This window comes from Tinamus guttatus, unplaced genomic scaffold, assembly GCF_059628265.1.
Source record: "Tinamus guttatus ecotype Peru unplaced genomic scaffold, ASM5962826v1 Tinamus_guttatus_pri_ptg000308l, whole genome shotgun sequence".
Classification (NCBI taxonomy): domain Eukaryota; kingdom Metazoa; phylum Chordata; class Aves; order Tinamiformes; family Tinamidae; genus Tinamus; species Tinamus guttatus.
Window position 1 is genome coordinate 3,700,335 of NW_028288842.1, and position 12,516 is coordinate 3,712,850.

The 12,516-nt window shown below is 43.5% G+C and overlaps 1 protein-coding gene across 17 annotated transcripts in view; it reads right to left on the reverse strand.

Moving 5' to 3' along the window:
- The window catches only part of PLEKHA5 (pleckstrin homology domain containing A5), a 151,470-nt gene extending 139,536 nt beyond the window's left edge, over nucleotides 1-11,934 (reverse strand). For all 17 annotated transcript variants that reach the window (XM_088528415.1, XM_088528422.1, XM_088528427.1 and 14 more), the window contains exons 1-3: nucleotides 11,786-11,934; nucleotides 11,614-11,690; nucleotides 8,732-8,789 (exon numbers count right to left, since the gene is read on the reverse strand). In XM_088528415.1, the coding sequence (XP_088384541.1) occupies nucleotides 8,732-8,789; nucleotides 11,614-11,690; nucleotides 11,786-11,874 (224 nt within the window). In that variant the 5' untranslated portion in view covers nucleotides 11,875-11,934. The remainder of the gene's footprint in view (nucleotides 1-8,731; nucleotides 8,790-11,613; nucleotides 11,691-11,785) is intronic.
- Between the last annotated feature and the right edge of the window lie 582 nt (nucleotides 11,935-12,516).

Below are 12,516 nucleotides of genomic sequence, written 5' to 3' on the forward strand. Positions count from 1 at the left end.
TCTTACAAAATGACATTGCGTGTGTGGGGGGAGGGGTGTAGAGATAGATAGATAGATAAAGGAAAAAAAAAAAAGAATTAACAGCAGTAGCTACTTTTCTTGATGGAGAGAGAGAAAAGCTGCCTAGGTCATCATTTTCAACATCCAATCAAAAATTATTTTTTCTCCCCCAGGGATTTGAAAGCACTACTTGCTTATTTTTGTTGCTTACAACATTTTATTTCAAAACAGGTTTTCTGCCCTTCCTGTAAATGAGGGGTATTGAAAAACTGTCAAGTTGTTCTCATCTGTTTGTATACATGCCAAAAGACAGTCTCAAAAATGATAAAATATGGGATATTGGTCAGCAGCTGCTTAGTCTGCCGAGTTTAAAACAAATAAAAAAATAGGAAAACAATATAAAATTACATAATTTGACTAGTAGTATAACTCATTGATTCCACGGCACATGGACTTGCATAAACTTACATGGCCCCACTCACTGAGCCTTAAAGAACATGCGAAGACTCCATAAGATACTGGAATTAAAATGACTTCCCTGAAAGACGTGGAAGATGGCACTTTAAATCAAAATATTCACTTCATATTTTTGCTTTCAAACATCCTTGTTTTCTATGATTCCTCTCATCTGGTCTGACATTAAAATGTTTACAGTTAATAAAGCACAACATTAGTTCAAGCATTTGTTTCTGCTAAACATGATTTGTAATAGATTCTAGAAGCAAAGAAATAGGAAGCTAATTTTAAAGGATAGATTGCTTGGCAATATATTTTTCCCTACAAATGACTGCCCTTATTAAGTCACCCTGGAGACAGCTATGGAGAAACTTCAAAAGTGCCCTGGATATGCAAGCATTTTATTACCCTACTCTATCCCTACCCTACACCTATCCCTAACCTATGCAGATGCAAAGAAAAGAAATGCAACACTAAACACCTTTTTACCTTTTTTTTTTTGGTGGTACTTACAGTAATTGCAATCTTTAAACAAATGACTACTTTTTACTCTGTAGGTAGTACTTCTCCATTCTGCAGTTCCTTCAGATCAGCTGTTTAAAAAGAAGAGATGAATCTTTTTTTATCCGCTTCCTCTTGCAGTAAAGGCAAAACTGGTTTGGTTCTCAACTTCATACATCAGAATTTGAGCAGACCTGTGAAAATTTCCTGAACCACCCAGCACTGGGAAGTGGGAATCTTTCACAGTTTTACCAGGGTAACGATGCTACCAAGTTCCCTATTCGAAAACTGTTACATTTTTCGAAGTGGCTGCTGCTGAAACCTTTCTCCTTCCAGCATCACTGTCAGAGGATACTTTCCCCTCAACCAGACACGAGGGCTTGGAAAAAGAAAAACCAACAGTGAGGAACACCCATCTTCCACCTTCAAGATAAGGGCAGGAAAAGGAAGAAGAGAGACAGCCGAAGTGTTCAGATTTAGGTATCTACTTACTGAAGCACAGCAAGCACACCCGCTGGCAGAAATCCCAGCAGCCAGAGCTGGGCAGCTTCACTTCTGGTGTTTGCCTGCAGCTCCCCAGGAGCTCTCCCCTCTCCGATGCTCACACCGAGGCAAACTGAAGACCGCTCTCAACTGCCAAGCCAGAGTCTATCTCAGGTTTAATGAAAGTGTAATTCATTATCATAAGAGCCAGCATAACATAAACATATGCTGGAAAAACAGGCTTTGCACAGCACCACAACAGAACACAGTTTTGATCCAACACAATACAAACACTTAAGAGACCACAGGAAAATAAAACGCACACGCAGTGCCTTTAAGTAAAAGCAAAATATACAACATAAACTGTTTTACTGAATCGTAACTATATTTTTCTGTTGGAAATTTCAGGAGACTTTTGCCTGCCAGTTCAGTCAAGGTAGCGCAAGAACGTGGGTAATAAGATGGGGAAGGGAAAAAGAATCTAAAAAAGTCAGACAGGAGAGGAGAAGGAAACACTGGTACAAGCCCCCAGAATGATATGTGGGGAGCATATCAGTTCAGACACATTTTTCCTGGAGGTGGGAGGAGAACAAGGTCTCACTATATTCGTACAGCACTGCAAGAGCCACCTACGCCAAGTTATGATCCATCAGCATTTTCTTTGTTTTTCACCCCCTTCACACATTGTGGACACCAAAACTGCAAGACCACAGAATTTACAGTACTAGGATCTTTAAGTACATACTAGTTTTCTCTGCAATTAATGCCAAAGTTATGAAAAGAGTATTATCACTTCCAAAACTATGAATCTAGAACTGCTCAGTTCTTACTAATTTGTTTAGAGACTGAAGCATTCAAGACATTACCCAAATTTAGAAACAGTCTTCAGGAAAGAGACGACTGGGAGCAGCTACCACGCAACTTCATAAGCACTGTAATTTTTCACCGTCACCTTGGTATTCTACCTGCCAGACTAACTTAACTTTGAAACAGGCGCACAGGCCAGGGGTAATAGGCCCTGTCAGACCTGCACACGAGTCAGAAAACACGTTTTTATAGGGTGAACCTTTGCCACCCTTCCCTCTGGGAGAAATTTCCCTCCCAGGAAATTAGGAAGTCCTAGAAATTGCTCCTAGGAAATTAATTCTCCCCCTCTAATCCTCCTCCTAACTTTCCACAGCCACCATGGTTTGCCCCCCACTCCTGCTCTTTCTGCAGCACATCCCACCTTCACACACTTCTCCCTGGGTTTTGCAGACCCAGTCACTCCATCCCATCTCATCCCATCTCATCCTGCCACGAGCTGCTGCTTGGATACAGGCACCACCTCTCCTCCTCCACTGACCATCAGCCACTTCTCCCTGTATCTATAACCTGGGCACGTCCATCCCCAGTTTCTGCATCATGACCCTTCTTCCCTTCCCTGCCACTGCTGGGCTCCTCTTGCATAGCCAGTCCCTTGCACAGCTCCCCCCCCAGCACCATCCTCAAACAAACAGCAGCTTCTTGGTTTCTTCCTACCTCTTTGGATTCCCCTTTCTCCCGTGGAGAATGTGTGCTTCTCTCAGGAAACACAATTCCAACCTGTCTGCTGAGAAAACTGCAGCAGCAGGTCCAACTACAGCACAGGAGAGTGTTTCATAGGGGAGCAGCCCCATGCAGCGCAGAGCACTCCCCAAGCGAGCAGGCACTGCCCAGCACAGGCTCAAGCCACATAAGAATTTGTGGTTCTTCAAATACTCAGCAGAATTAAAAGTTAATGTTAAAATAAATTTGGTGGTATTTCTAAGAAGTTCTTTTCAAAACAGCTGTGCATACTTTAAAAGCAAAAGGGAGCAGGTTAGTCTGTTGTAAAGTTATGTGAGACTTTGTCTATTTGCCCACGTGCCACTATTTGATCTAGAGACATCTCATCAGGAAAGAAAGAACCTGATGAAGGCCAACGATGAACTTCAGTCTTTCTTAACTTTCATAAAATAAAATGCCATATGAAATCAAAACCAACTTGTTTTGTAGGAGCTCCACTGCTTCCTTCTGTTGGAGAAAGACAATCAATCAGAGCTATTCTTATTTTTTCAAATCCAACCTTTTCCTTCTAGGAAAGACTTCTCTGCAAGTATGTCTAGTCCTTGCTGAATTTTTCTGGAGATCTTCAGGTTTCTTTCTTTTAACACAACTTCTCAGATGAATGAGAGAGGACCTTTAAAATGCACACAAGCACAAAGGTTCAAGCAAAACCCGAATCCCTATCAGCAGAGGTTTATTTTAATAAACAACAGAAACTCAAGGCTGAATGAGACTATCTCATTTAACAGCCTAATAAATTTCTCTTTCCTTTCAAAGTTCCAGCTACAGTAGGCACACCTGTATTTGATAAAAAGCCTTCATGAAAGCATGCAGAACTGACTGGAGAGTCAAGGTAACAGGGAAGTCGCTTCAGCTCTGTCTCGAGTCTGCCAGCGTCCTCTTCAGTCAGCCAGGGGCAAACATTGCTCAGATAGATGCTGCAGGATTTCAGCTTCAGCCCAAAACCTTAAAGTGCAGCTTTGACCTTCTTAATTCTTATGATTTCTTCAGGGCATTTTCCTTGCAAACTTAATCAGCTTTTGTACTATTTGAAAAACGACGGCACTACAACACAGTTAAGAAATTAAGCCAACTGATACTGGTGCAAAATTCCTAGACTAGAATCCTTGCATTGACTTTTAACTTTAGTAAACCATATCAGTTAGTTAATATGAACCTGGTCTAAGAAAAAAAAATCAATACAAACATGCTAAAAATCCTAATAGATTCAGCACATCAGGCAGGGCAGAGCAAGGCAAACGAATACCTGAGTTTAGATAATCTGGTAGCTCTAACTAACAGCAAGCTTTTCTTTTTTAAACATATATAAAGATGCACATGCACATGTGCACATACACATAACGACAAATTTATGTTAATTTTATAGACATCACACATACTGGGTTTTTTTTTGAGTGCTAATGATTAGACTTCATAAGGAACCAGAAGCATCAAATCTAAGCTTCATAGGCAAGAGCTCCAAAATTCACCACCACACTCACACCTTCTCTATTAATAAGTATCGCAACACACAGAATCATAGAATGCTTAGGGTTGGAAGGGACCTCTAGAGATCATCTAGTCCAACCCCCCTGCACACGCAGGGTCACCTAGAGCACGTGACACAGGACTGCATCCAAGCGGGTTTGGAAGATCTCCAGAGAAGGAGACTCCACAACCTCTCTGGGCAGCCTGTTCCAGTGCTCTGTCACCCTCACTGTTAAGAAATTTTTCCTTAAGTTCCTGTGGAACTTTTGGTGCTTCAGTTTGTGGCCATTTCCTCTAGTTCTGTCAGTGGCCACTACTGAAAAGAGGCCAGCACCATCCTCCTCACTCCCTCCCTTGAGGTACTTATAGACATTGATTAGATCCCCTTTCAGCCTTCTCTCCTCCAGGCTGAACTGGCCCAGCTCCCTCAGTCTCTTGGTCCATTTTCTTAGGCACCTACAAGTAACTTATACACTTCCCCCCCATACTACTACTCTGATCAAATCTGCTTGGTATAAAACCCTTTTCAGAGCTGACGACAAGTACCCAACAGGCTGCGCATGAACAAGCAGCCCAATGAGAAATGTTCTAGGCACTTCAAAGGAAAATCTCTGATTTCTCAGCATGAAATGGTATCATTTTCAAAATGACTCTCCCCATACCTTATTTTACTCAATATAACACAAGATTCAAGTGACAAAGAAGCTCAATGAAATAATTATCAGAACTCATATTTGAGCTTGTTAATTCTACAATCATACTGCTCTACATTGAAGAAATTCTGTATTCAAGATAAAAGTTTAGTTGTTAAATGAATATAAAAGGAATATGAAAATTTAATGACAGCATTCCCACTGAGGAATGGGGCAGAACTATCTATGCCCAATTCTAATGTTAAGGATACGTAAACAGATTTTCTCCCTCTCATGGGGACAAAGAAGTTTAAATATGCGACCAGTTCTCATGAAAACATATGCAAAATATTAAGGCATTCTGTTATATTATTTTTACAAATAACTGGCTAGTAACTCAAATAAATCTATACTTAACATTCAATGGTTGAGAAACTGTTGGTTAAGAAGAAAAATAAAACAGAAGTGCAACAACGACCCACATTTTGTCCTTTGTGTTTCTGGGGGTGGGGGGGAAACCTCTTGATTTGCAGTCATTACCAAGTGCTATCACTCATCTAACAAATCAAAAAGAGGGAAAAAAATGTGAGAAAGGCCAAAGTCCTAACCACCACCAACTTACTAATGCATCTTTATGCAAAAATAAAACTTCGTTATGCAATGGAATCATAACTCTTCACCTGCTGCTGCTTTAGAATACATTTCCTTGTTAAAGGCAGAACAAACTCACTATCATGAAAAAAAATGTGTAAAACAAATCACCACCATTTGTTATTTACTTATTCTGAAAGCAAAAATCCACATCCCAGCAAATATGAGTCCTTTAAAAATAATCACATTTCAGTGCAGTCTGTATCCCGACTCATTTGTTTGAAATGCCAATTGGAGGCATGTTAGATTTAGACGGCGATTATCTTCTCGACATTACCCCAATGTGATTATACAGTGTTTACTACATCAAAGCCAGAAAAAACACAGTAATAGATTCGGCGACGCACCCACTTGGAACAGCACAGCCCTATCATTAAAGAACCATAAAAATCATTTTCAAAAGGTTTTTTATTTTCAAACACACTTTAGCACAAGATCTTACCATAAAGCAAGGGTGTTAAATAATTTTATTCAACCCACATATTTGAAGATGCGCCTCAGAAGTTAGGTGAAATTATTTATGTGATCAGGAAACCTGACTATCCTTCTTGTATAACTCTTTCTGGGCACATTACGGAAATTCTACGGCCAAGTATTCGCATAGCTAAACACATCAATAGACTTTCATTAACATCCATTCCCTCGTTTTTTATAAGTTGCTTTATGCTCTGGTATAAGTTATTTCTTTGAGACAAAACCACAAACAAGTTTTCAACACTTTTAGTTTTAACATAGTTTTGCTGTGCTCTAGTCATGATAATAAAACAAATACTAGTATTTAGTTCATTTTAAAGTGTCAGATTCTTGAAGTGGGCAGGTTGCAGGTAAAAATCTGCATGTCACCCAGTCACAACAACTCATGCTGTTTCCCATCCATGTGGGAACACAGAGTTAGTTTAGACTCAGACAACTACAATTATTAGAGCCAAAATACCACCTAGAGTTACACTGCGTAACATCAGAAGATACCAATTACAGTGTTGTCACCCTGTCTACGCTCCCTCTCACATCTCCCTTAGTGCTGCTGGGGCTGACTAGTAGGCACTTTAAAAGGAGAAGCTTCTTCATTGGGAAGAAGTTCAAACTCTGCCTGAGAGGCTGCATTTGTGGAGCAAACATGTATTTAACTAAGCATGCCAAACGGGTCACACCACGTGAACCCTTCAGTAGACTTGACATTACCCTCCCTCCCGACCTCCTACGCCTGGCGAATCACAGGGGAGCGTTGTTTGTGCAACACGCTCTCAGAGATGCAGCACCGCTTTTTAATATAAACAGAGCTACTTAGTGTTGACTATCAGCAAAACTATCGGCTAGATGTATGTCCTGACAGTTATGACAGCATCTTGAATGCCAGATTTTACGAGGATGAGAGTACACAAACGAGCTGCCACTCGGCAAAAACGTGCACAAGCTTTCAGCACCTCTGTCACTCCACAAGAGCTGTCCACACATAGGTTTTTATTCCTCAGTGAAAATCGAAGTTGCTGCTTTCCTGTTACTACGGCCAACACATCACTCGTAGTTTTACTCTACAATAACTGGATTGATCCACAATGATACAAGTGATTTTCCTCCCACCCTCATGTATTATATATACAGAAAAATATTTTTAATTTTCCCTCTTCTGTATTTAACTTTCTGAACAGAAAGGTGGGGACAAAATCCCTAGTAGTTCCCATCTACAGACCGGTATAATTTTCACGGCATGTCACAGCGGCACTGTATGACCAAAGCTAAAAGAAGGCAGTGTGCATCTGCAAAACCAGGGTCTCTTAACAAGAACGCCCTTTCTAGACAGCAAGGCACCAGTTCTGATTGCGTTTTTAGAGCATTATCCTCTAGTTCTTATTTCTTAAAGTTTGTTTACAATTATGATCAAACACTATCATATCTGTATGAGAAGATCTGCCAAGCTATGCAAAACACACCACGCAAACACTTCTATAATACCCATCTCACAACAACTTCAACAGATTAGCCACCTTTTGCCCAAGACTGTTGGTAAGACATACACACAAGGATGCCTACGAGCAGCCTACAAGCTCTATTACTCCTGCACTCACTGAAGCTCCCGCGCTGGTGGCACTACTAACTCAAAGATGGCAAACCAAGCACACCGTGTAGTAAGGAAAAGTTGCTGAATGCCTTTGGAAAACAAAAAAAGGTCTGTAATTTTGTTAAAGGTCCTTAAATAAGCAAAAGCATAAACAACTAAACAAGTACCTAGGCACCACTTGAATTTTTTCCAGATAAGGGCGGTCTGATCATTTCAAGATGAACAACTTTTAAGAAGTTTGTATAGCTCTAACATGGTCTCTCACCTTCTAGAAAAGAGCTCTATTGATATGCATCTAATTCAAAAAAAAAAAAAAAAAAAAAAGAGAACCTGCCAAAGCAGATGCACTCCTCAACACACAATACAAACCTAGATTAAATATATACACGCACACACACAAAAAAACGATACTAGACACTGACACAGGAAGTCTGCAAACTAACAACCACATTAAACCTTCTCTTTGGCTTTAATCAAATAAAACATAATTACTAGAGAATACGGCTGAATTAGGACTCTTTTCCTAGTAACAAAATAAGATCTTGCCTTTCTGAAAGCATTTAGAGTATGGCACTGTATAAACAAGTGTCATATAAACACACAGACAATCTCAAGATATTTCTTGACTTGCAGAGGCAGTTTCGATAGATGGTTACACTCACTGCAGAAGTTTCCTTTGACTGAACTCTGAATCCTTAAGTATTTTTAATTAAGGTATTTACATCAAAACTTAAGAAATTGTTTCAGCAGTGCAGAATTTATTAAAAAAGCTTGCATACTCCTTTTGGATTTATAGTACAACATTCACATTTAGTTTGGAATATATTCAAGATTACAGCACCATTCCAACAAAGTTAAAATTACAGTATTGCAACAGATAAAAAACTTAACTTACTTTACATAATATCTTGCTCCTTCAAAAGTATAAGCTTCCTCCCAACCTGTGGGTAAGTCTGGAAAGCAAGCAACAAAACATTCCAATTAACTTTTGAAATTATGCTATCCATCCTGGTGTACTCTCTAATACTAAGGCAGCTAAAATACTGTGCATCTTTTTACACCTATAGAAAACAACTAGCCCTTTTAATCAATATTTTCAAGCTGGCTCACAAGACTTTCTCAACCTAAACACTGTAATCTAAGAAAAACAACATGATGAAAACTTGACTTGAATTTATCCCTCTCAAATAATAATAATAACAATAAGGTTTTAAGTGTGTCTCTATTTAATAATGTTCCTTTCACTGGTCAGTGATTAGAAATCACAGTCATCGTCAGTTCTTTCTGCTCCAAACCTCAGTAGCATTAAATTACTCCATAGATACAGAGATCTAAACAAAAAGCAATTTACTGAGTTCGCATTACATGCAAGTCACAGATACCTTAACAGGCATGATACCAACTACACCACAAAGCTATTTCATATTAGCATAATTCCCCCACTGATGTGACTTAGAAATGTTCCCAAACTGTTTACAGCTCTCTTCAGTTTTGTATGAAAATAATTCCCCAGGCAAACCTTGTGGAGGAAGTGGATACACTTTTCCTCTTCTCTGCTGGGTACCACCAGTCTTAAAAGTCAGGAGTCCACATATTAAAAAAAAAAAAAAAAACTCTATGGAAGAAATCAGTGTTTCTTGGGTTTTTTTTTTTTTTTTTCAATTAACAAATTCCTGAAGTAAAGGAAGATGTAAGATGTTGGACACCTCTTTGCACCTCTGGAAACATCACTGCCTCTAAAAGCATGTCCCAGTTCATAAAAACGGTTGTTCATATGTAGGGCTTACTCACCTAAGCATGAAAACAAAAATATATTTCCCAAGTAAAAATAATTTAAAAAAAGCTAACTCTGGACTGTGTGATTTTTCTTGTTTACTTCTGTGCTCGGCTGTCTTTTTTACTCCACTCCTGTCTTGCGTAAAAGGAGGAGAGGGAAAAAAAAAAAGAAAAAAAAAAAAAAAGTGTTTTTTGATAACGGCACAGTACAAAGTCCAGCAAACAGGAAGTCTCTCTAGCAGAGGTATTTGTGACTACTGTGTGAAGTGTGCAGAAAGAATACCTTTCTAGGATTGAATATCTCAAGGAAAAAAAAAAAGAATTTCAATTCTCAAAGGAGGGCAAAGCTTTTTATACAGGCCAGTAAATACTCACAGTAGTTTATTAAATAAAGAGCCTTATGGTAGTGTACTACATCCAAAAGAAGCAGCATTCATTCAAAATTCTCTTAATATACACAGATTTTGACTAGGCTCCAAAACACTGGTCAGAGCAAAACAAGATATAAACCCCAGAATTAATATGTTTGATTATATCTCTGTATAAAGGAAAGTGCATTAACGTACACATGAATGAGAGAACAAAACAAAAAAAAAAAAACAGAAAAAGGTTTGTTTTGTAGACGCTTCAATATCTGGGAGTCATTATCAGTATGTATAAGGTCATACCTCACTCAGTGTCCAGAGCTAAGTTCAATTTACCTGATAACTACCCTTCTGTGCCATATAAAAACCCTCCAGACACAACCGACTGTATTTCCTCTCAAAGGCACTTAGTGCTAGGATCGAATAAGGCATTTAGGAAATTCCTGCGAAATAACCATCCATCAGCAGAGCCACTGATAGCGATTTCGAAGAAAAACGAGCGCACAGCTAACGCCGGTGCCCAGCAAGCAGAGCACCTGCACGCGTCTGCCCTCGTGCCTATCGCTGACGCTGAAGGACGGCTTCTCAACAAGACTGGGCACAAAGCCTGGGGAAAAGAGGAGCCTGATAACGAGCAGTAGTTGTATTTCCTGGCCTTCAGTGATTTACAAGCTGTGGCCCTTCACTGCAGATAAGCCGGCAAAGTTGTGATGGCCACAGACCTACACTCCTCCAACGAGCCTCCCCTCGCAGAGCGAGGGTGGCCGCCGCTTTCCCGAAGACACTTTCCAACTCCTTTGCAAACATTATGAACCGAACGCAGAGAGCAAATAACCGGCTGTAGTCACTTGCAGGTTTCCCCGTGATTACACAGCCGGGAACAACTGTGCTCTAACTGTGCTCCACCACCTCCCAGCGGCACGCGCAGCCGCACGGCTCCGGCAGCCCGAGTCCAGCTCTGGGGCTCCCCAGCGTCTGCTCTGAATCCTCCTCCTCCTCCAGCACCTCCTGCTGCTACTTCTCCAGGCGGGAACCAACGGCAGCAGCAAAGAAGCCCAATTTCACCCTCCTCCAAGTTATTCCTAACGTTTCGGTCGCTTTTCCTCCTACCTCTTCCAGCCCTCTCCGTCACTTGAGAAGCCACCCACGCTCTCCGCCGGGATGCGGGAGGGTTTCTAGGTGACTGCGCGCAGCGGAGGCAGCCGGTGCGTTTCCAGCGCACCTACCGCGCTCCCATCCGCATCCCGCCGAGAAGGGAACAGGGACGTGTGCGCGGTCCGGAGCCGGTCCGGGGGAAGGATGCTGCGAGCACCAACACCCCGCAGCGGGAAGAGCGGGGAGCTCTCGGGTGGCAACGGCGCCGCGTTACTGGGGTGACACGAGGCAACCAGAAGGGAGCCAAAGAATAAATAAATAAGCAAATAAATAAATAAATAAAGGGGGGAGGCTGCACAGCACAGAGGGGGAAGGGGGGACGACAGGAAATCATTCTGGGAAGGAGCCAGGCGGGCTCGCAGGGCTGCCCCCCGGCGCCAGGGGGCTCCGGGCGGGCAGGAGGCGGCGGCCGGGCCGAGCCGAGCCGAGCCGGGCCGGGCCAGGGGCTCCCGCCGGGGCTGCCCCCGGGCGCGGCTCTTACCTGCGCTGCGGCGGTGCCCGGTGATCACGGCCTCTCCGGTGAGCGGGTGCAGCCACGTCGTGCTCTTCGCCTCCTCGCTGCGGGGACACACACGCACCGAGTCAGCCGGGCTACGGCACCGGCACCGCCGCCACCCCGCCCGGCCCGGCCCGCTCCGCGGCCCCGCACTCACTTGATGAAGAAGACGCGGCCGCCCTGGCTGATGCCGTAACTCCAGCTGCCGGGCAGCGCCCGCAGCCGCTCCGCGCTCAGCTCCGCCATGGCCGCCCGCGCAGCCGGCGAGCGCCGAGCGGGAGGCGACGGGCACGCGCAGCCGGCGGGCGAGCGGGGCGCGGGCGCGCGCGCGGCGGGCGCGTCCCCGACGCCGCCACCACCTCGGGGCGGGGGGAGGGGGCGCGGCCGCCCCGCCCCCTTCCCGCCCCTCCCGCCGCGGGGGCGCGCGCCGGCCGTTGGGGCGGGGCGCGCGGGGAGGGGGCGGCCCTGGGCGCCGCCGGGTCGCGCCGTAGCGGTCGCGCCACCAAAACAACAAAAAGAGGCAAAAACAACGCAACCCCTTAATCACACACTTAATCTTCCTGGGCAACGAGCTCCGCACTTCTGGAGCCCGGGATCCGCTTCCCGAGCGGCGGCGGGCCCTGCCTGCCCCGCGGAAGCGCCTCCATGCGGGGCACACCTCGGCGTTTTAAACGTACAAATGGGAGGCACCGAGGCTGTTAGACTCCCGTTGGGTCTTTAAAGACGCGCGTTCCTACAGGAAATTAAAACTTTCGTCGAATTTCCTCCGGGGGCGTATGCACTCTTCTGGTCTCTCCGCTCCAGGATTCTTTTTTTTCTTAATTTGTTTCTCGTATGAACACGTAGTCCTCAGAAGCAAGAAGAAAGAGGTGGCATGTTTCTTTTTTC